The 25,106-nt window shown below is 41.2% G+C and overlaps 1 protein-coding gene across 2 annotated transcripts in view; it reads right to left on the minus strand.

Moving 5' to 3' along the window:
* RAPGEF5 (Rap guanine nucleotide exchange factor 5) overlaps window positions 1–25,106 on the minus strand; it is a 192,144-nt gene that overhangs the window by 71,433 nt on the left and 95,605 nt on the right. For both annotated transcript variants that reach the window (XM_021719215.1, XM_008047898.1), the window contains exons 9-10: window positions 3,658–3,776; window positions 3,111–3,199 (exon numbers count right to left, since the gene is read on the minus strand). In XM_021719215.1, the coding sequence (XP_021574890.1) occupies window positions 3,111–3,199; window positions 3,658–3,776 (208 nt within the window). The remainder of the gene's footprint in view (window positions 1–3,110; window positions 3,200–3,657; window positions 3,777–25,106) is intronic.

Raw genomic sequence — 25,106 nt, forward strand, 5'->3', positions numbered from 1 at the left:
CCCACTCAAGTTCTATTTAAGGGTTTCAAATTCATTCATTCGCTCCTTCATTTGTGCATTCCTTCATTCCACAGATATTGCTGGATGACTGCTTGTGCCTGACACTACCAAGGAGGAAGGGTAGGCACATAGGAGATTATGAAAATAAGTCCAATAGGTGTGTGTGCATACATTCATTTTGGAACATCATTAGTAGGTTGCTTTTAAGGTCTCTAAAAATTATTTTTGCTTTAGAAACTCAGCTTGATTTGGTGCTAGAATACCACATGAAATGTTAGTTGTTTTCCACTCTATTCTGAAGTCCAGCTGCAACAGAAATGCCTTCCCTCAACAGCCCTGACCTTCCTCTTGCTATCAGTTCAGTAAACTTCATCTGCTTGGACGTGAACATAGATCAGTCATCACTTCAACCTGTTCTGTGTGGGTACAGGAAGCCTCCTCAACTGGGCATTGCACCTGTATTTTCACCAGGAAGTGATTTTGGTGGGAAACAGAAGGAAAACTACCCTACATCTCTTGCTCGGCTATCTTTCCCAGCCTCTGGTGGGTCCAGGAATGTAAGAATCCAGAACAGGCTCATCCCAGCCTTCGGGACCACTGACATCCCCCCATGTTCCCTTTCCTCCCCACTGCTCTCGGGGCCATGCGGAGGGCCACCATATGGCTCTGCGCGGCCCCAGATGGCTCCATCTCCCTAAAAGGGGCGCTCAAGAACATAAAAATGCTGCTGTGTACTTTTATTGCAGCCCCTACTCATTTTCCTCCATCTGTCCTCCATATGGTTCGTGCAGCTCTATCAGGCTCCTGCTCACACAGGCCTTTGCTAATGAGGGCAGCCCACCTGACCAAGATTAAGAACTAGTGTTCACTTCTGTTGGTGACCAGAGGCTTTGATACTTTAAATATCTGATTCATTTAGTATTCAAGATATTAAAATTCACTTTTCTTCAGTCTGCACACAAAATTTACTTTACTTTGTTTTTATATTTCTTTTAATTTTATTAGCAAAAACCACATGGCAGCTTTTCTGTTGTCTTTTCTCCAAGTGCTGTACTTGAAATTTTGAAGAGCTCCACGCGATTTTCACTTAGGTTCTCTCTCATATTCACATCAAGCCCTTTCTCCAAAGTTGACATTTTCATGAAATTCTCCTTTGACAGAAAAAAAGGTTGTTAGCACTTTTTTCCCCTCAAATGTCCCTGCACCATGAGGGTGTCATGTGTCCTCCCCTGAAATTCCAAGGAAATGAGCGGGAATCAGAAGAGGCTGACTGGACAGACCCCCTACCGCTCCACAGAGGTTGGCACTGTCCTGGAGTCAAGCCACTGAGTCCCGGTCCTCTTTGCTCTGCGAGCACATGGCTGAAGTGATAGATTTGATCCTAGGGTTTGTAAGACTGAGAAGAAACCAGGAATAAGTCACTAGACACCATGCACATCAGTATTTCCCAACAGGAGGCAACTTCTGCATTAGCTACAATAATAAGAGCGATTTGTCATTTTCAGTGTGAAGTCGTGGGAACTTGTTAGCGAGCACCTGAGTCGTTTTTCTCAAAAGTGAAGAGCACTCACACTAATGACAATTAGAAAGAAAAAAGAAATCAAGCTAGGCCTAGTGGGGTTTTAAAATGTACTATGCTTATTAATGTGACCTAGACACAAAGTTTTGCATTATAGAACAGAATTGTGGCATTACTAAGAAGAAGAAAGCATTCAACTCTTCCAAACCTCTACCACGTTTAAAGTGTTCTTTTCATGACAGACAACTCGCTTGCATTCTAGCACAAACCACTTGTGTAAAGCAGTCTAGCAATCAGTACATGGGAAGTGATGCTCACTTCCATGATGATTATATCTGATGAAGCAGAACATGGGAAGAGTGCTCAAATGCACAACATATTCATGTGCAAAGTCAACCCAGCAAATGCTATGAGAACATGATTTTCTTTTAGCTTATCATTTTGTGTGTCTACATGACAGCTATTACTTTTTTCTCCAAACACATGCAAAATAAGGTATTTATCTGAATTTTAAGATCAAACAATAACATTGGTGTAGGAAACATGATTGGGTCACTTTGCTACTTTTTTTGTAAACCTGTTCATATATTCCACACGTTGTTGTTTCTCTTATTGTCCTTTTTAATGCATTATAGACCGAGACATCACTTATGTTCAGACAAAACTCCCGGAACACAAGGAAACTCTTGTTTCCACCTAAGCTGCCATTTCTTAATTCATGGTCGAAGCCAAAGGAAACTGGGTCTCATAGGTGCTAAGGTAGGAGAGAAAATTGTATTTTAGTCAAAGGATCAAGTTACAAAATTCAGGCTACAGTCAGAGGCCTATTCATTGGAATAATTGCTCCAGCCTGGAACAGATTACAAACCCTGGTTAAGGGAAGCAAGTGCTCTCCCTTCTGTGATAAAGGAAGTTATGGGCAAGTCATTTTGTAAGTGGAATAGTAATGTTTCCAGAAGTGCATGGATGAAAAAGCAAAGTGAGTATTTTGCTCTCAGGTTAAATAAAAAGGACAAGAAACCTCATCAGTGAGGCTCCAGGGAATGACAGTATCTGGTCTGAAAAGCTGTATCATATTCTGCACCCCAGGGCTTGCTCTGACCAGGCAGTTTATAAACCACTTGGAAGAAGGCAGAAGTTGCTCCCAGCATGGAGCTGCTGAGTAGTTGTGTTAATTGTTGACAGTTCAGCAGGGAGGCTGCGCCCCCAGCTCAACACCATGCCAGGTGAACGCCTGCTAATCCTCCTCCTCTTGCATTTCTTTCCATTGAACATGGGCTACTGAATGTTGGCCTCTTGCCAACTGCCTTTAGGTGAGATTTGGTTAAAAAAAAATTGCCAAAGAAACAAGAACATCTGCCTTTCTATCTTTTCTTTGTACAGCTACTTCCCAGGCAGCTGCTTGGGAGCTCCATGTGTCCATTTACTGGATTTAAACAAAACAGCACAAGGCAAAGGATGAGGCACACAAAGCATATGCTACTTCCCCCCACCCCGGTTTCAGCTCACCCTGGGGAACCTTGCCCCTGAGGATACTGACAAGGGCATCAGCAGCTGTAAGTCTGCAAGCGGGAGAGACTCCCAGTCTTACCTGTTTCTTTGTCCTGGACTTCTTCCAGGTGCAAGTCATTCAAAAGGTGCTCCAAGATCTTCTCGGGGGTCCCGGACACCACTACGTATCTGTCAGAGAGCAGAGAGTCCACTGAGTCATCCTCAGTGGAGGACTGTGACCGGCTGCTCCATCCATCGTCCTCATCCTCCTCATCGATGTATTTGAAATAAGGCACATCGAAGGTGGGCAAGGGCAGCTCTCGGTCTGAGAGCGCCGCGGAATCTTTCCTCTCTAAATGAGGGTCAAAGACCCTCAGCCGGGAGCTGCCCATTGTGGACGGCAACTAACAAAGGCATCCCCTAAATGCTACAAGATCTTGCCATCCCTGTCCTTTCACTGGGAACTCAGTCCATCTGGCTGCTGAGAGCTCTGCAGTCAGCTAGAACGCTGGAGAGGGAGGCGGGGAGAAGAGAGAGAGGGAGGGAGGGTAGGGGAGACAGAGAGCGAGCGAGATGGAGCGAGGGAAGGGGAGGCAGGCAGGCAAGAGGAAACGGAGCGCGTGCCTGGGCTGCAGGACGACTCTCACCTCCAGTGGCTCTCCGCACTCCCCGCGGTGGGGGCTGGGCCGCAGCCCTGCACTTTCCTCAGCACCAGGACGCTCCGGTCTTGCTCCTTCACCTGAACAGTCGCCACCTCATCATCTTGCTTGAATTGTGGATGGGAGTGATGGAGGAGAGGAGGAAAAAGGGAGAGAAAATCAAAAAAGGAAAAACAAAAGGGAACGAATGAAAGCTACATTTTCTAGAGTTTGCTTAACAGCCTCATTTCTTTAAAGATTCAGAATAAATTAGGAGCCTGGTCAAAAGTCTCCCTCTTTCCCAGGAGAGTATCCAGGCTCAAGTTCTGTGAAAACTTAAAGCATTAGAGAGACATAAATACTTTAAAGAAAATAGGGGAAAAAAAAGTGGAGGCGGGATTCAGAGTTTATTTTGAAAAGTACCACAACAATCTGAGTTAAAGATGACAGGGTTCAGAGTTTCAAAAATCACAGCGTGCTAATTACACGGATCCTGTATTATCTTTTACCCAGTTAATGTTTATTAAACACTCTATTAAAACTGGGAAATCATATAAAACATACATTATTTAAACATGAAAACAATGAGTAATCATAGTCAGTAGTTGGAGTCGACATATATCATATTCATCTACTTCACAGCCTTACTTTAAAAGGCATGCAAAAAAACTGCTCGTTCAATCACTCAGTTTAATTTTTTTTTTCAGACTTAAGATGATGGCCTTCAAATGTATCATGCACTCGTTTTGCCAGAATACAAGCAAAAATGGATCTCTAGTTAGAATCTCATCTAGGCTGAGATTCGGATGTCATGGGTGAGTGCACTGACTGTCTTCACCTCAGTCCCCTTTTAAAAAAGAGAGACGGCTGAACCATCATTCATTTCTGCAAACACAGCTTCCACAGCCCAGAGCGAGTATGGCCCGCTGACGTGGCTCTGTCACAGAGGACGGCTTGCTGCTGACCCAGCAGGGTGGCTCCGACTCAGAGCCATGAACACTTCCAGAGGGCTTAGTGTGAAATTCTCCCAATGTGCAACACCCAGTAAGTGTAAGGTAGTCCCAGAAAAAAGGACAGTAAGATGCATGTAAGAAAATCTAGCTTCCTATTTCTGAGGATTTAAGCAAACATATTAAAGCAAGAAAAGTTGATAGCCAGTAGGTTTCATCTTAAAAATGATGTCACCTTTTTAAAAAGAGAACATGTGCTAGGAACCTGCTACTGACAGAAAATCCTACCTATAATCAGATATAACATAAAAGAGAAGGATATTCCCGCCCCCAATAGATAAAAAGTACCATATTGACTTGTGCCTTATTAATCAATTCAATAGACCAATCAGGGATGTCAAGGTATTTTATTCATCTTTCATAAGGATAGGAAGGCACTAATCTTGCCGTAATTTCCAACCAAATCAATGAGAAAATTGTGATTTCATCTCCTGGTTTCTGATTCCTAAGAAAATGTAGTGAGCTAATCATTTAAGTCCTCCAGGATGTTCTTAAAAACAAAAAATATTGGTCATCCTAAACAGCAATACTATTTTATGATCATTCTGTTTTAATCTTTTAGTGGCAAATAATTTTACCATGTAAGACCCATGTATTACATTTCAGCAAGGTCAGACGCACAGTTACTGTGGCAATTAATGTTGGATATTCATTGTTAAACTCCCTGAGGATGGCAGTGTGACTCCCATAACATGAATACCAATGTGTAATTGCTATCTTTCATTTCTCCACAGGGTTTCTTTTGTTATCCCTGTGGCTGAAGTGAAATAAGGTGGCTGGAGAGAGGGGCATATATTGACCAAAAAAAAGAAAAGAAAAAAAAGGCAGAATGAGGGTCTAGGATGCTGACACACACAAAACAGACAACAATTCCGTTATCTGACGGGACAAAAATCTTTCTCTGGTTTCCTTTAATGGTGCGTCAGTACTCATTTTACATGAGCACATTGTCACTCTGAAGTACGTTTTACATTCTATGTGCATGTGATATATGGCATTAACTTCCACAGGCCATGCACATACATATGGATGGGAAGGGCTTCCTTATGTCTGTGTAACTAATATGTATTACATGGCTGCACACGCAGCAGCCACACTCTGCTGGGCAGGGGCATTGCTGAAACATATTGATGTACTATCAATAGCACCTTATGTCATTGTGATAGTTTCCCATTTTGAAAACCTGTTAAGAATAAAGAAGAAAAAAGGCAGAAAAAAAAATCAATGTATAAAGGGAGATGTAAGTTATCTAAAATTGCCATGAAAACATAATAATCCTATGTATTGTATCTGGGTCTCAGGAAGGAAAGTTAAATGAATGCTTCTAGACCCAGGCATCCTTAACTAATTTCCTGAAAGAGAGCAGACGTACCACAGTTGAGGTTGCGGGTATGAAATTTTTTATCCTAACACTTACCTGGTCAAGAATAAAAGCATTAAGAGAAAATATGTTCAATGACAAATAGTTCATGAAATGTAAGTAAGCATCAAAGCACCTGACAACCATTCATTCAACAAACAGGGAGGATCTTCTTTGGGTAAGTCACTGCCCTGGGCACCAAGTGGCAAGCGAAGATGAGTGAGACAGGTACGCTGCTCTTAACCTACAAGTTAAAGGCTCCATGATAACATATGCATAACTGGGTGAGCACCCTAGCATGTGGGCAAATGCAGGATAACTCTGGGTGACTGAGAGAATGAGAATGCAGGGGGTGGGAGTATGGAGGAGTGCTCCTGGTGACACTGACATACCTGCTTTCAGACAGTTGATGCTTCAGTCCTGATAAGACATCCTGCTGTAGATATTTAGCAGGTAAAGAAGAAAAAAACTAGGTCTCTGGATAAAGGTCAAGGGTAGAGACAAACTGTGAGTTAAGTTTTGGCAGTGAGTGAACTTGTTTAAAGGGAAGCAGGAAACGGAACTACAAATATGGGAGGTTCAAGGAAATGAAATGGAAAGTAAAGGGAAGAGTCATGGAGGAGTTGTCTTAGAGAGACTATGAAGACCAGAACCCGCAGGAGCTGGGAGGAGGACCAGCAAGAGATTTGAGGAAAACGTTGCCAGACATGATAAAATTCACAAAAATGCTAAGTATGAGAAAAAGTGATGACAAGATCACTTTAGGTCAGGAGTGGGGGGGTGGGGGGTGGGGAGGGTAGAGTGTTAAAGTGCAAGTGAACGTGGAAAAAGAGAACAGAGAAGGGAAGACTATGTCCTGGACATTTTATTATAAAGGAAAAGAGTTGACTTGAAAAGGTCCATTGCTCCAAAACCAAACCTGTCTAAAGCCCCAGAGAAGCTTTCCAATGGCAAACACTGAGAATCACCTGGCTTGATGCTACAACATGCAAGAAGTCATACAAGTAGCTCAAGCTTCAAGGCTGTTTGCTCTCAAGTTTGTGAGCACAGTAAGTAAAGATGAGAACTTGGAGAAGGTATTTATAGCCAACAGTTTGTTATACCTCTTTTCATCTCATAATTTTCTTAGTCTCTTATTCGTCCCACAAAGTTCACTTTAAAAACCACCTTCTCACCAGGCTCGGTGGCTCAGCCTGTAATCCTGCGCCTTTGGGAGGCTGAGGTGAGTGGATTGCCTGAGCCTGCGGGTTCAAGACTCGCTTGGGCAGTGAGACTTCATCTCTACAATAAATCCAAAAATCAGCCGGGTGTGGTAGCGCATGCCTGTAAATCCGGCTACTCGGAAGGCTGAGGTGGAAGGATCGCCGGAGCCCAGCAGGTGGAGGCTGCGGTGGCTGGGAGCGGCCACTGCACTCCAGTCTGGGTGACAGAGTGAGACTCCAACTCAAAAAAACAAAAACAAAAACAAAAACCCACCTTCTCCATGAAGCCCTCCTGGCTTCCAGTCTGACTTGCTTGGCTCTTCTGTGGATCTCACAGTATCACATGTATCCCTCTAACTCAGCACTCCAAGGAGCATTTACTGAAACACTTTTCTGCCCCCCCCAAAAAAAACCCAAAAAACTATAAGCTTACTTGTGGGCAAGCACCCTATCTTCTTTCACACTGAATTCCCAACAATCAGCCAGGTCTCCACACTTCACACATACATTTACTGAATAAGTTGATGAATAAAAGGATGAATGGAAAAAATGTGAATTTTACAGGGGAGGCTTCGAGAACAACGCCTTACATCTCAAAGAGTGCATTTCAAGTGGTGGACTCTGATGGGGCCAAGAGAGGGGACACTTTGCTAAGAGGTGCTCTTCCTAAGGAGGCGTCACCAAACTCTGTCAGCGATGGATGGCACTGGCTTGGCCAGTTCTGCATCCTGACCATCAGTTTCAATGAGGCACTCATACAGGGCTAACCCGAGAGGAACAGCTGGCATGCCTGTCAAATTGGACAATGACAAAGATAGGCCAGGGTTACATATCAGATCAGAATGACCTGCTCTAATTCAGGATCGTGGCCTGAGGGTGGTACATGTGACAGTCATTGTGAGATAGCACTGGGCCTGGGCCACTATTTAAGATAATGCATCACAAGTAACAACACCAGGCAGTTTTCGTTACTGGACCACTAATCACGAATATATTTTTATTCCATAGCAGTAGAGGTAACAGCAACTCATGAACTAAGGAGATACAACTGCCACATGCAACAGACAGACCCAGGAAGGGGAGACAAGGAAGAGAACCCTACAACAACAAATACGTAAGGGTTTACCATATGGCAGGCAAAGCTACGAGCTGAACATCCATTGCCTTATCTAATAATTACAATGATTCTATGACATAAATACTATGAAAATGCCTGTTTTACAGATAGTGATAGAACCCCAGAAAGACAAGATAACTTGACCAGGAAAGATTACAGAGCAGACATCTAATGAAGCTGAGGGTGAACTCAGAAAGGCTCAGTTCCAGTGTCCTAAACCAGAAACACAGATGTCCTCTATGATGGCCAATGCTCTATAGTATGACTATTAGAGGGGATCTGAGTTACCCTGGTGCTGGTCACTAAGGCAGGGCAGTCTGTTGGTGGGTCAGGCAAAGGGTCTGGGTGATACTCAGTACTTCAAGCAGAGCCAGTATCTAGTTCTGGATGACCTGTCTGGTTTGGGAAAGTCATCCAAAAGACTGGACTCCAAGAGAAGAAGGTTGACCAGGGCTGAACATGGTGTTGGGACCACAGCTCAGCCAGCTCAGACAGGCAGAGCTCAAGATCCAGCTAGGGGAAAGCGAAGCAGTGACCAGAACTGAGGCAGGGACCAAGGCAGGAACAGAGTCAGACATGGCAGGGATTAGATTTAGAGGAAATCTGTGTTTGTTTCCACCTGTATCCATGCCAGTTGGGGACACAGAGATAGGCAGAGTAAGGCTGGTGGAGGTGGGGCTCCCAGTGTATAAACCGCCTAGCGCCTGATGGGCTCAAGAACTGGGAAGATACTGAATTGAGTACTTTAAAATGGTTACTTTTATGTTACATTAATTTTACCTCAAAATGGAAAACAAAAAAAGAATGGGGCAGAGTTGAGCCTGAGGACACAGGGGCTTGCTGGCCAGAGTACACAGGAATCTGTACCCAGAGGCCACAAGGGGCTCTGAGAAACATGAGGTACAGTTCAGGTAGCCCAAATTTCTAAGAAAGAGGAGCCTAGGAGGATGAATGGGAGTAATTCCCACTTTCAGAGCCCACCTGCCTTGTGGGAGAGGGAACCCTAGAACTACTCATAATGTTCTAGAAAGGTGGCTTTCCACAAGTGGGTGGAAGGCTGATTGTGGTTCAGTGTAATAAAACTATCAGCCTGGGCAACATAGTAAGACCCTGGTTCTACAAAAAATGAAAAAATGAGCCAGGTGTGGTGGAACACACCTGCAGTCCCCAGTTACTTGGGAGACTGAGGCAGAAGGGTTGCCTGAGCCCAGGAGGTTCAGGCTGTAGCAAGCTGGGATCGTGCCACTGCACTCCAGCCTGGGCAACAGAGTAAGGCCATGACTCAAAACCAATAAAAAAAAATTAAGGAAGCACTAACAACAGAGATGGAAGCAGCTCTCTCTGGAGCCAGAGCAGTCTGTTGACAATATTCTAGACAGGTGGGGGTAGTGTGGGCAAGGCCCTGCAGCCTTCCAACACTAGGATTCTACAGACGTCATCTCGATTCTACTATTCTCACAGAACCCAGAATGCAAGCTCTCCAAACCAGGAAGAAGGCGCATGATTTAGCAGCAAGGCATCTCTTCCCATCTTGTACTGTGGACATGTACACAAAGTGTCACAGACCAAACCACCAATACCCACATCTATTATTGTCCTGTAAATGTGGATATGGCAGAATTGGAATACCTACCTGGTGAGGTTGGGGGGAACAACTTTTCTAGCCAAAAAGAATTTTGTTTGAAAACAACCTTCACAGAATTTGCTGACAATGTTATCTCATGATTCTTTTTTCTCATGAAAAAAAGTACACAAGTCTTTTCTTTCTTTCTCTCTCTCTTTAAGTCAAAAGAATATTGCCGGCAAGATAGAACTGATTAAGAGAAAGACTAAGTAAGCAGATGTGTGTCAAGGTGAGCTGCTGAGATTCACCCAACCACAAAGGCACTGGCCTAACAAATACATCTTTGTACAAGCTCTGCTGGCAGAAGGAGAGTATTTAAATAATGATAATTCATTCTTTCTTTTAAAAAATCCCCTGCATATTAAGATTAATAATTCAGATGCAATCCTAAATAGGATTAATGGCATTTATCATCCCCAAATTTACAAAATCTAGGTACAGTCTGACTTTCCAAGGTACAAAAACAAACACAAATTTATTATGGAATTTGACTGAACTCCCACAGAAAGCCAGTATACATGACTAAATAGGAAGCTTCTGGCAGCCAGAGTAGAACTATATGTATGACGTCTCATTGTCTGTAAGGATTATCAGTGTCTAGAACAAGCTGTCTAAGAACCCTAAAGCCACAGCGAATCTAGATTTTGATCCCAAGGCCAACTTCAGCTGTTAACTCTAGCACAGCAAAGCAGATGAGACAGCATGGGCTATGGTATTTGGAAATATGAAGTCAGTGTCCTTTTAGACAAGCACTTTCAATATGCCATGTGAGCTTGATGGATCACTCTGAACACCGGCAGAAAAGGGAAAGCCATTCGGTTAGGGTTTTTTAAGTGTTTAATGAAGGAACTATTTACAGATGTGTAGGTAAGTTTGATGAAACTAAGCAGAAATGAGACATAACTAGGGACTAGCAAACAAGAAGATGTTGACCACCCCTGGACTGGGAGGGAAAAGAGGAGGTAAGAGTGAGTACTGGATTCTTTGGGGAGCTGGAGGCTACTTAGGAGGAGCTGCAGTCTCTGCCAGAACTGCAGGAGGAAACTAGACAGAGCGGGGAGGAAACACGTGGACCTCAATCTCCTTCCACCCACTGTTCTCTGGCTGATGCCTCCCAGGGGCCGAGTCCTATTCATAGCAGGAGGGCAAGAGATCTCAGGGGATGCAGTCCCAGTGATCAGAACTCACTACCCATCAGCACAAGGCACAGGTGAGAATGGAAAAGGGACTGCAAATGGAGAGAACCTAACATACTCCATATGGCACAGCATCCAGAAAAGCTTGCATTAAGTTTTCATTAGTTCCAATTATACCATATGGGTCATGAGTCCATCTTCCTGCTGTCAAGAAAAAAACTCAAAAATCTAAAAGCTTTGGAGTGGGGCATGTTAGCACTTCTCTTCTTGATTTAATCCGATTCCAAATGTTTTTCTGCCTTAACACCCTTCCTTGTCTAAAGCCTACATGAGGTTACTGCAATTGAGTTCCTACAGTTTGCTGCATGCACCATACTTCCCAAACGACCTTTGAGAGTAGTTATGCAATCACACAGGTGTTATTGTTTTTGTCATAAAAATCTACATGTCATTAAGTCTTTCCTGCAGTCCTTTAGTTCCAATATACAAGTTCTTGGCTGATGACCAGATTTGGGAGTGGGATGGACTGTAGAAGAGGGAAGAGAAATGGCAGCACCAGTCCACTCTGATGTTATCTGCATGAGAACAGTGGCTGGTCTATTTAGTGTTCAGTCCCATCCCACCCTCCAGAACAGTGCCTATTCAATGAATGGAGAGTCTGGTGAATGATGGAGATGTGGACAGATACTGTAAATGATGGTCAAGGTCAAGGAAAGAGAGGTCAACAAAGGCAAAGTGGCAGAGGTTCAGATGAACTAAGTCCAGAGAATAGGCGAGGGTGGAAAAGAGAAATTCAAGATCCAAGCCGGCAGAACAAATGACAAGATCTAGACCACCATGACTAGTAACCAAAGCTGCACAGTCAGAGCTAGGCTGAGTCGGAGTGATGGGCACAGCTCTCGCGCAGCAGAAGCAGAGCTGGATCCTGACTCCAAGGGCTTTGGAGCCACTTCTCACCCAAGGAGAGGCCTGTCCACAGAGAAAGGTGAGATGCACAGTGGCAGACAAGGCTTAAACTCTACTCAAAGGATAGGGGTTACAGGGCATGCCTTATCTGGAGCCAAATCCTGGTAACCATCCAATAGCTGTGTAGTTAGACGGAAAAATACTTCGCAAACCTCAAAGCATCATCTGAAATATAGGGATATTATACCCCTCAGGGGACTTTTAGGCACTGAAAATGATAATGTATGCAAGAGCCTAGCAGAGTCCCACCCCAACTACCCTTTAATCACCAATAACTAGATAAATCTAATTTGTTTAACAATTTACACGCCTCACCAAGATCTCTTCCACCCAACCCCAAGCCAGGGGTATGGCCCATTTCTCTCTATTTCATGGGTAATAACCAGTTCTTAATAGTGTAAAAATTAAATTCAGATGATGGCAGCCCTTCAAAGAGCTTCTGGCCTGAATCAAATTAAACTGATATACACCAAAACAAAGACAGACCCACCTGGGTTCAAATCCTAGTCTTGCCACTTATTAGAGAGATGGGCTATGATAGTTTTTTCATCTTTCTAAACATCAGTCGTCTTGCCTGTGAAATGGGATAATTCCTAATTTATAGACCCAACTGAATTCTGGACACAAGGAAATGGATGCAGAAAACATACAGACTATATTGTAAATATATGCCATCTAACTATATTAATGATAAAGTGTTACAAAACTGGATTTGTATCAGGACCTTGCTGTAATTTTGTTCATGTATATGTATGCATAAATATCATCCAAACATAAAGACACACACACACACACATCATATCACCTTTTTCAGATGCAATGCCAACTGTTCCCTATGGTGCTGTATGCCACACTGAGAGGCAGAGGGCATGATGGAATTAATTACAGCGCTCAATGGACCTACAGGAAAGGAGTTTTCAAGCCCTTCTGCAAGTGAAGGCCTGGGGATGATGAAGTGGGTCATTTTCAGGGGAGTGCAAGGCTGCCTTCTCTCTGAAACTCACCTCCACCCCTCAGCCCAAGTGTTCCCTTGCCAAGACATGTACACTCTAACACTAAAAGAAGACCAAAGACTAAAGGAAGGGAGACAAGGACATCCAGCTGTCTCTGACTTCTACATGATTTAAAATAAAATGTCAAGAGTTAGTTAATGCCTTATAAGCCTTGAGTCTTTGGGTGTGGTTACCGATGATCTGCAAGGGCCTAGCTGCACCCTTCAGTGTCAGCATGACTGAAGTATAAACAAGATAAAGCACAAACAAGGGGTGATGTATGGCCACTGAGGCAAGGCAGCTGGAGCTCCACTGTCGTCTGCTCCTCCTCCGCTCCAGGCATAGTGATTGCTTCTCTGCTCTAGGTATGGTGGTTTCTTCATTCTGTGGAGACTTATGAGGTACAACCTCTCGCCCTGGTTAGCAGACGCCCAGGGTCGGGGGTGGGGAGGGACTGGAAAATCCCAGAGACTTTCGAGCCATTTACCACCTGCATGCTGAGGACCAGGGCTCTTCAGTAGTGCCTCGGTTTTCCTGCAATCAAGCATCCTAGGTCAAAGGGCAACTGAGGGCACAGCGCTGTGTGCACAAGTGACCTGATAGAGGCCTATTTGAAAGCACTTCAGAAGAAAGTAGGATGGCTTCAGAAATCTAAATTAGATCCTTAACCATTTCCCAACACGTAGAAAAAGGAAAAAATATTGCCAATGATCAGAATCGCTGGAGAAAAACTTTGTGTCTGTCAATACTTGGAACATACGAACTCTATTAATCCACAGCTTCCATGCAGAATCTGCACAGTATGTTCACGACAGGCTTTCACCCTGGGACTCGCAAAAACAGAGAGGACCTAGTGCTGAGAACAACACTTATTTCCACTTCTCATTACTAGTGTATATTGATGGCCCTCAAAACACAATACATTTTACCCGAGATTGTTAAGGTCAAATAAATAAATCAGTCTGAAATACTGCTTCCTAGGAGGTCTTACACAAATGAAAACATAAATGTTATAAAGAAACACCTTCTGGTTTTTAAGAATTCTGAAATCATTTCAAGTGTGTACAAGGGGGACCGAAAAAATCCAGGAATTTACTTATAAAAAATTGTGTATTGATTCTTACACGTTTAAACTTCAGTCACCTTCAAAGTACTCTCTGTTTGATGCAATACACCAATCAAGATGCTTTTTCCACTACTCAAAACTGTTTTTAAACTTGTCAATTTGAATGCCTTTGAGTGCTTCTGCCATTTTTTTGTTTTATCTCTTCCACATTGGCAAAACATTTCCCTTTGAGGACTTTTTTCATCCGGGGAAACAAAAGAAAGGTATTTGAGGTGAGGTTGGGTGAATGGGATGGGGGCATGGGGGTCAGGCCATTTTGGGTCAAAAACTGCTAAGCACTCAGAGCTGTGTGGGCGAGTTCATGTCATGGTGGAAGAACCACTCACCTGTTTACCACAACTCAGGATTTCTTGTGCGAATCATGACCTAACCTTCAAAACTTTCAGATTAAAACTTGGGTTGACCATTTAATCTGGAAGAATAATTCCAAGTATACTACAAGGGGCCCATGCTCCAAAAGATAATTCCATTTTTTTTTTTTTAGGTCCACTCTCATATATGTGCATGATACACACAATGTTATTCTAAAGGGAAATACCAATATTGATACTTTTCACTAATAGCTCAAAGATGTGATAGAAACCTACACTGAATTATGACAAGAACAAAGTTTCTACATTCTAGTCACAGATGTGTTTGTCACCCAAGGTTTGGATAATTCCACAGCAGTTTTATAGAAGCCTTTAAAACTGAATAACAAGAGGATAGTATGAATTAGTAGATAGCAATCAACAGCTAGCCTAGACTGGCTCCTGTGGCTTTGACTGTTCCTCCCAAATTCCTCCTATAGGATCTCAAAGTTTGTTGTGTTTATTAATGCCTACTGATCACATAAACTGAAATTCTTTTAATAAGCTAGCTCTTAACTCTGATCAGACCCAGCAAAGTATTCTTCAAACTTAAAAGGGAAGTAAAGAAAGGACAAAAAGCAGAAAAGCTTCAAGTCAAGGAACTCTGTAACTCCTTCTAATCTCCTTCATGCATAAGTAATTGTGTATTTGCATGTGTGCAAGAGAACATGTTTGTGTGTGTGTGCATGCATGTGTAACTTCAGAGAGGGCACAGCAGTAACGAAAAGGGTAACCTCAGTATTTATGCAAGTTATGGAATGAAAAATTCCTAGTTACCGTAGCAACTGCCAAATCACATGCAATGGCAGTGAGGAGATACAAAACATCTCAAGTAAACACTCCTTTTTTTTCATGTTTTGTACATTCCTTGGTGTTTTTAAGGAGGCACGCCTTTCATCTCTGCAGTAACCATCTCAGAAACTTCATTTCAGGTTTGAAAGATGACTGGGAGAAAAATAAGACAATGTATCACTCTTGGTACATTAAGCAGTTACAGAAAGTTGGCATTAAAAATAGATGATTTAAAAATGCAATGAAATATTGTTAAAATAATTTGAGAGGCAAGCAAGCAAGTAAACAAACAAACAAAAACAGGAGATAAAAAGGAAGAAAGAGCCAGGCTCGGTGGCTCAGCCTGTAATCCCACATCTTTGGGAGGCTGAGGTGAGTGGATTGCCTGAGCCTGTGGGTTCGAGACCTGCCTGGGCAGCAAGACCTCATCTCTACAATAAATCAAAAAAAAAAAAAAATCAGTCAGGCGTGGTAGCGCATGCCTGTAATTCCGGCTACTTGGAAGACTGAGGCAGAAGGATCGCCGGAGCCCAGCAGGTCGAGGCTGCGGTGGCCTGGAGCCGCCACTGCACTCCAATCTGGGCGACAGAGTGAGACTCCAACTCAAAAAAAAAATACATTTGGTTGCACAGTAGATGTCTCCTGCCTCTTTTTCTAAGGTGGAGAATAGACACGGAGGGAAGAGAAGGATGGATTAAAAAGAAAGGGAAGTTGTATTTAAGTGAATACCAACAGAAAAAATGTTCTCTTTTCTGAATATTAATGTGCCAAAGAAGGTCAAAATCTTCACATACAAACCTGCCCAGGTGAGAGCCATGACCCATGAAAGTGTGAAAGTCTGTGTCTACTCTTTACCAAGGAAGAATTCCTCCAAAGGTGTGTCTACAGCTACAAGGTGACTGACTATTGGTGATCAACCTTCCTGCCTTTTTCTGCTTGTCATTTTCAGGTTAGTTCTCCATGGCAGAAAACTTTTAATTTAAAACTTTAACTTTCCAGTGAACTGGAATCCCAAAGCTGATTCTAACAGATTTGACTTGAATGCTCAAACTTGGAAAACATTTCTCTGTTTGTTTGTTTGTTTTTGGAAAACATTTCAAATCATCCACAACTGCCTTCTCTACCAGAGCCAGTCCCACGAACATGGACTGAAAGCTTAGTGCAAGCCATCAGGGATAAAAGTTCAAATAAAACATGGTGATGCTGTCAAAGAGTAAGTTCTTCACATAGGAGAGAGACAAGCAAGAAACAAAATTTTGCATTTTCTGAACACAGTCATTTGAAGCTAGGCTGTAGGCAGAAGTTAGTTAATGAACCTAGCCAATATCAATAACTAGGCCACGTTCTTGGTATTTTCAAGAGTTCAAGGCAAAACAACTTTTTTTTTTCTTTTTAGTTAAGATTTGGAAATTCCAGATCTTGGTCCTCCTCAGGACATTCTGAGCTCAGAAAAACAATTCCAAATATTTAATGACTTGACTTGAAATATGGTTTTAATACCCTGATAACAGAGACATTTCTAGCTAGATATGCTAGCTCAGCCATCTGGCCTGTATCAACACCATTTCACAGAGAGTACATTTTCAGAAGTTTTATCCATTGGAGTGTTTTCAGATCATAAAGAACAGAATGATTCTTGGTATTGATAGGCATATTCAATCAGAGAGAAAAAAAGAGCTACTGAAAGCTTTCTGAGTAATCAATTGGTATGAAATGGTATACATTTATAATGGTATAAAATGGTGGTGACATTTTCCCCAAAAGAATTCAACACTCAAAAGTATGGATATTGCTGAATTTTGGGGGGGAGTGGAGGTGTCTTCAAATTAGGAAAGGAATTTGAGAGCTAGAAGAAATCTTAGATCTCTAATACCCTAATTTAATGGATGAGGAAACTGAAGCTCAGGGGTAAAGTGATTCACTAAATCTGTACTCAACATACGTAACTTGGGAGGAAGTTTGTTCACAGAATTTCAGTTCTTCCAGAATAAAATGGAGTGTTTTGATGCTAGTAACAAAATAGTAAATTAACTGGAGAAAAATTATGCATGTGATAGGTAATCAAGAAATCTTACTTTTACATTATAAAAATAAATCACAGTTATATTAAAGACCCAAGTGAAAAATGCAGCTCCAGGAGAAATAGGAAAAATAAATTGAGTAACTGACCACAAAATAAGGAAAATCTCATTGTAAAGGCAATTTAAAAAATAAAACAGCTGCATTCATATGCATATAAAAATAACTACATAGGTAGGAAACAAACCAAGGAAAACCATACTCAATAAATATGACAACATTTTGTATCCTTCATATGTAAAGAACTTATTCAAAGCAATGAGAAAAATCTAATGGAGAAATGGGCAAAGGAGAAAAATGTATTGACAGAAGAAAGAGAACTAGACTGATACAAGTTGCAAATATTTAACTTCACTAGAAAAGAAATGTAAATTTGAACAAGATATTTCCTGCCCTCTTCCTCCATCAACCTGACAAAGAGTTTCTCCTACTAAGAATTATAATACTCGATGAGGGTGAAGGTTGGGGGAAGGGATTACAAAATGAGTAATTTGATAGATTGTTGATGTCAGTGAAAGCTGGCACAAGCCTTATGGAAAGTGGTCGTGCAGAAACATAAATGAGATTAACACGGTTCATACTGATCAGTAGTAATAATATTGCTAAGAATATATACTTAAGAATATAAACTCAGGCAAGGGTTTTGTTAACAATTTCAGATCATTTATAATAGCAACATTTTGGAAAACAGATTTGCCGCATCATGGAAGGGTGGCTAAGTAAAGAACATTAAGAAAATATCGCAAAAACTGGAGATGGAAAGTGAGGGGGAACAGTGGTTGACTGTCAGTAAATTCTTTTTTTCTTGCAGCTTTCTATTATTTATTAATTCTCTATAGAAAGCATATGCTATTTTTACAATAGTAGACAACTTTAAACAATGAAACATCTTTAGCAGAAATGTGCTATAAATTCCAGCAAGTTGTCTGATACCTTGCTCTGGACTGTTAAACACCAATAAAACTCTTCCAGATGAAGCTTGTTTCCAAAAACAAATTGAATCAGTAAAACAGGCCAAACACTAGGTATAAAATTCTACTTTTAAAAAAGTATATATGTGTGTATGTGTGTGTGTGTGTGTGTGTGTGTGTGTGTGTGTGTGTGTGTGTACACACACATATATATATATAAATGAAGGGGAATGAATTGTAAACTCTAACAACTTATAACCTTCTTTAGAGTTGAGATTTATGATCTTTGTCATTTATGATTTGTTTCCTAACTAGGCCATAACCCAGGAAGTAGAAAAGATAGTGTTTAATTTAGCAGATGCCCTGTAGGAATGCAGAAAGACAGTTTCCTTGGAAATAAATATCCTATTCCAAGTACACGCCTTTCTCCCTTCTAGAAGCCCTTCCTGGCCCTCTTTTCTGACTACTTATTGCCCTTCTTGACTTTCCCATCTCAGTTCTCTCATCCTTCTCCCTCGCTAAATGGTGGTGTCTTTGGGGCTCAAATCACATCTTGCTCATTTTTGTCTCTCTTCTATTTCATGTGATGCCTGTCTCATAGGTGTTCAACAAAAGCTTTTCTCAGTGAATGAAGGCAAGAGCAAATTAATCTTAGCTAGATCTTTAAAAAATTTGCTCCATGTATTAAAAAAAGAAGGTTGTACTGACATGAAAAATTATTTAGGTTCTCAACAAAATCAACTTTATGTGTTGTGGCTGAATGACCACCACTAGTGGCAGCAAGTTAAATAGCCATGTGACTGTTTCCCATCTTCACTAGTATGGTTCTTCTTCTTCTTTTTTTTCTCCCCCCTTTTACTTTATTTATTTATTTTAATTTTATTTTATTATAGAGATGTTCTTTCTAATCATCTCTACAAGCTCAAGCAGGGAAATCTGAAGTAAGCTGCCAGTGATGGAGAAAAAAGTGTCTGGGCTGATCTTAAAGGATGCTGGCCTCTATCTGAAGATCTCAAGTGCAATCATGGAAGTGACCAGATTCCCATGTCTGTGGCCCACGTCAGCTAAGAAATAATTCAGTTCACTCTGGGTCTCCCAGGCCTGTGCTACCCAATTCTTTTCTTCACAGAGTCCCCCAGCTTGAGATGTCTGCAGCCTGCCACCCGTTGTCACTCAGAAGGAAAAAACTGTTCCTGGCTTCTTTAGTTGGCATTCAAGCAGTCTCAAAACTTAGGTTTGGGTCAAAATGGGACCCCAAGACACTCTTTCACTATGTTGTTCCCAAAAGTTTACCCCAAACTAGCCAGATATGGAACCTAAATATAGAAGTCAGAGCTAAGATGCAAAAATGACTACCTACAGAGGGTGGGGCATGAGGGAAGAGGCAGCCACAGATGATGAATGCCTCCTGGAGCCACTCTGATCTTTATGAAGAAAAGAATTTTTTTCCAAGGTGTGGTGGATTTTCTCAGGTCTGTGCAGATCTCCTTTATATGCCAAGATCATGAATAATACTGAAGGACAGGAACTTTAGATTTACTGACTTGGGACAGAAATAAGATCTACTTAAAATCGAGATTAAAGGTCGATGGGATTGCCAAATTACAAGGGAAGTTGTATTTAATAGTTTAACAAGTCAGGAAAAGTTTCTGTGCATAAGTATCTGGCATTCAAGTATATTCCTTAAAGACAATCAGAATAAAATTGGCTCTCTCTTTTGTTCCAATGTTTCTTCTCTTGAATTTTAAGCATTAGTCAGAATTCTGCCTCATCTAGGCTCAAAGTCTTCTGTTTATCACCTCCTTAGCTGTCCCTTAATCTCAAACCTCTATGTAGGTATAACTCAACACCAACCTGGACCATGTGTGTGCCTGTCTCTTCCATTTTATAGCCTGTAATTTTACTCACTTGTAACTTTTAAAATTCCAGTCCTAGAAATCACTAGAGGGGACAATGTTATTTCCATGACTTCAATTACCCCCTCTTTCCCCATGTTTTTAGAGTTTTACCTGAGTATCATTTGAATACCGAGACACTTTTCAGATATGTGCTTCCTGATGGGTGTTTAATGAGAAGTACCAAATGATCCTGTTTATTTTTTTGCTGATGAGATTATTTGCACCTGCTTTTATGAGCTGCTAATTTTCTGATGTGGTGGGCACTAATAAGGATGGGAGGAGTGGTTCAAAAGAAGGGTTTGATGAGGGCAAGGGTCATTTCAATCAAACTAGCCTCCATTTAGGGCTCCACAAGATACAACTTCAGGGACACAAAGAGACAAAAGCATAAAGCCCGAATTATGACCTTCTCTAACAAACCTAAAGGATATCTCCAGTAACTACTATTTTTATTAGTGATCTTTTGCTTGTGATGGCAGAAGAATACTATTCGTGGAAATATTTTAAAATTTTCTTGTGACAAATGCACTTCCAACAGAACTAATGATATATGGTATTTATTGCCCATTTTAGAGGATACTAGTGATAATTCTATTTAGCAGGTATCAGTTTTTGAAAGGAATTTTTTCCTACCCAAACCATCAAGACACATGATATCTAAAGTTCTTTCTAATGCCTATGACTCCCACAGGAAAATACCAGACTACTCAGATGGATTGTGAAAAATAAGGCATCATCACAATCCCCCAACTTGTAATAACACCAAGTTGACTGAGCAGGAAGAAAGTGATAACATCCATCAACCATAAAACTCATTTCGGGATTTTATTATGCATTGCACCATTTGGGACACATCAGAATCCTTTATTCACAAGGGTATCAACATAAAGCTTGTTCTACCTCTATAAATCTTAGCCAAGGCAAGATCATGAAAAGTTTAAATAATTGTCTGTACAAGATACCATTCTCTCCCCACTTGGATGGCAGAGGGCCAACATTTTACCTTGACACATTCTACCCCCATCCCCACCTTTGAAATCACCCAGATACACTCATATGACTCATTAAGTTTTCCTGAGCCTCCTTACAAATCCCTACCCCCAAGCCACTTTCTGACATCTTAATTGTCTTATTATCGCCATTATTCTCTCCTGTTCTGTGATTCTTGAATCCTGAGGGTGCCTAATCCTTTATTCTGACTCACTTTACCTCAGTCATGCCCAGTTCTTGTTGCTGGAAACTGAACAAAGAGGGCATTTACAAGAGTTGGTTAAAATTGCTGAACCTTGTTCACTTAATTATGTACAAAAGTACAATAAATGAACATGCATGCCATGTCTTATTTCTCTATTTTATTTAAATGCAGGAGGAAAATACTGGAAAAAGAAAAGACAAAAAGCAAACAAAAAAGCCAAAACAAAACCCCCTAAATGTAAAAACCTATTCCTGCTAAACTGAAGTCCTGCAGTACTGACTTCTTTAGACCAAGACCATTGTCCTTTTTGCTTCAACAATGGAGTAGACAATTTAAAAAACAAAATTAAAGACCAATTTTTATGGGACAGCAAATAAGAACATGGTCATGTTTTAAGTAAAATATGGATATTTAACATGATTTATTAGAAAAATATGTACTGTACACTTGCACACAGTCTGTTATCTTCTGTTATGATATTTTCGGCAATCTTCTATTTTTGCTGTCTTAAAACAACATTTAGTCTGCTGGATGCCAGATGGAATTTTTCCTTTCCACCCACTTCCTATCACAAAAGGAAAAAAAGGTTCTTTGCATCCTACATGGAAATCTTTTATAAATTCCTTTTCTTCTTCTTTAGCAACCAAAATATATGAATGACTCAGAAATCACCAAACTTTGGCTGAATCCAAATATCACACAGCAGAGAGAGTCGAACTTAAAGTGAACATATCTGTCTGCATGGCATTTATTACCAAGAGTTATTCACATTATATGAATGCTCAAAAATTCATTTCTACAGGAACAGGACGTATTAAAGAACAATAATGATGTAGTTGTGTATTTTAGGGAAAAACTAATAACTCTGAAGTGACCTATAACTGGGCATCCAGTCTTCTTTGGAACTGGAGTCCCCAGACTTGAGCTTCTCAAAGCAAATCCTTTGTGTGCACGCGGGTTACTGCTTAATGTGAACTCAACAGAGATGACTGCAAGGAAAGGAGGGTCAGGAAGCTTTGAAGGCTTGAGTGGGACCCATTCTCCTCTTTTGAACCCATTCCCACACTGCAGCAGATGAATCATCAACATTTGCATCGAATCATCTTTTGCTTTCTTGCTTAAATTCTAAGAGCTTGATATTGCTTTACACTCTAGACACTTGGTTCTGTTCCAGAGCTGCTCCAACCTCTCTGCATTACGCCCCTCATGTCATTATCATCACACATGTCCTCTGCTCTGCCTGGAAGGCCCATCCCTCCTCACTTCTCATAACTCTCCTGACCCTTCAGATTCTCTCCCTTCCTCAGGGAAACATGCTTGCCTTCCTAGACTCGTCGAGGTACTTGTTGGAAGCTTCCATAACACTTGAGTACCTACCACACAGGTACACTGCAAAATCAGTCTTTGAATTTTGTTCAGAGTGTCAGCTTCATGAGGGCGGTGATGCATCAGGGCAGCCCTTGGGGAACCAAGGCACACTGTGAGTTGGCACCTATATTTCCCTACTCCTCGATATCTCTTCATTTCTTCAAGCCTTGGTAGTACAGAGCTACCTTGAAGGACTCTCCATCAGTCTGTGCACCTTTTTCCCAACTTTTTTAAGGCATCCATTATAAAGCCGTAAAACACCACATTGCCAAAGGTTCCTAAGCATGACTTGATCAGACAATGGAGTAGACAGGCTGGAAGGTTTTGATATGGTTATAATAATACAGATCAGGTCTAGATGGGGGTGGAGAAGGAATCTAGGGTCAGAAGGAGTCTTGAGTGAGATTTACCACCAGGAGACAGTGGGGGAAAAGCCAAAGGAAGATAACCTATTTTTCAATATCTTACTTTAATGACGTCTCAACCATATTGCAGATCGTGTGGCTATTTTTAATTGTACAAGAATAAGAACCTAATAAGGCTAGAAGCAGCATCCGTACAGCAGGGAATAAAAAGATCCTTTGATATGATAACATGAGTTAGATAAGTCAAACTAACTGAGTCAGTGTCAACTTTCTTCATTGGGCCTTTAAAAATACACTTGAACATTTTTTCACACGCTGAAAATAAACAAGCATAATGACAAATTATTCTCTCTTTAAAAACTCTCAAGCTAATTTTTATAAAAATGTCAGGACTTGCAACAGGCTTCTCGTGAGGACCTAAAAATACAGCTGATGAGCAGATGGCTGTACCGACAGTGGCAGCCCAGCACTGACTTCCCTGGCGGTCGAGCTGCCATGTTTCTGGAGGAAAAAACTGGAACTCAGAGAGCACACAGAGTGAACCAATCTTGTAAATCTCACTTTTGAATAAATGAGAAGAACACGAATTGCTGCAGTTGTGAAATATGTTTGCCAGATTTATTTTCCTCTTTCTCTAAATGCCTTAGACACTTCATTAAATGCTGTCTTGAATGATTACTTGTTTTCCATGTATAAATTCTTTCCCCAGCTAGATTATAAACTTCTTGGAGGCATGAACTATATTCTCCTACTATTTTTGTAACTATGTGGCCACAGTATTCCCTTATTAAAAATGGAGGAAAAATTTGGGAGGCCAAAGTGGGAGGATTGCTTGAACCCAGGAAATTGAGACCAACCTGGGCAACATAGCGAGACCTCATACCTAAAAAATAAATAATTAGCTGGATGTGGTAGTGTGTACCTGTAGTCCCAGCTATTTGGGAGGCTGAGGCAGAAGGATATCCTGGGTCTAGGAGTTTGAGGTTGCAGTGAGCTGTGATCTCACCACTGCACTCCAGCATCGGTGACAGAGTGAGACCTCAACCCCCGCCCCCAAAAGGGTGAGAGTCTATAATAATTTACTCAAGAAAGCCTATTTCCTGCGAAAAGATACTTTAGTACCAACCCAACACAAAATTTTGTTATCAAGAATAATAATCTGGTTTCAATGTAGTAATTTCTCAGTTTATGGGTGAGTAACAATGTATTATGACTTGCCTATTACATATGAATTCTGGTTTTCAATGTTATGTAATAATGTTAGAAAATTCTATTTGTCTTTAAGTTGTCTCTAGGTTAAATTAAATTACTGGTAAACCTCAAATAATGCTGGGATCGCTCAAAACTTTACTCACCTATATGTATGATACAAATTTGAAATCACTTTTCCTGTTAGTATTTCAAATAGAACAAAAGAAGAATTTTCACCTTACACTTAACTTCCTTTAAAAAGAAAAAAGTAATAGACCAAATGAAAGTTAGGAAAAGGTAGAGATCAACTTTTAATATGTAAAATAAAAGTGACAAGCAGTCAGAATACTCCAAACCATTCCCACCCAGTACTGTAACCTTTAAACAAGAAACCCTTTGACGTAGCAGGCAGAATTCCAGGATGAGGCTCAGGAAACAGGGAAAAGGAAATTCCGGTTGAGGCTGAGTGATAGGGACCCTACCCTGGCAGCAGACTGTGCAAAGATTCAGTTTCAGAATGTGCAAAATCCCCTTCCCACCCATGCATATTTCATGAGTGAATTAGAAAAAGGGAAGGAAGTAGGGTGGGTCTACAGACTTAACAAAGGAACTGAAGAAAATGGGGTAGGGATAGGGAGGGACACAGACGGGGTCCCTAGGGAAAGTATCACCAACACAGTTTTCACATATAGAGAGACCACATTTCTACAACTGGAAATTAGGAAGTCAGTTTAGGAGCTGCTGTTGGTATTTCTTTCTTTCTTTCTCTCTCTCTC

The sequence above is a fragment of the Carlito syrichta genome, unplaced genomic scaffold (genome assembly GCF_000164805.1).
Source record: "Carlito syrichta isolate Samal-C Ts95f unplaced genomic scaffold, Tarsius_syrichta-2.0.1 Scaffold39610, whole genome shotgun sequence".
NCBI classification, from domain to species: Eukaryota; Metazoa; Chordata; class Mammalia; order Primates; family Tarsiidae; genus Carlito; species Carlito syrichta.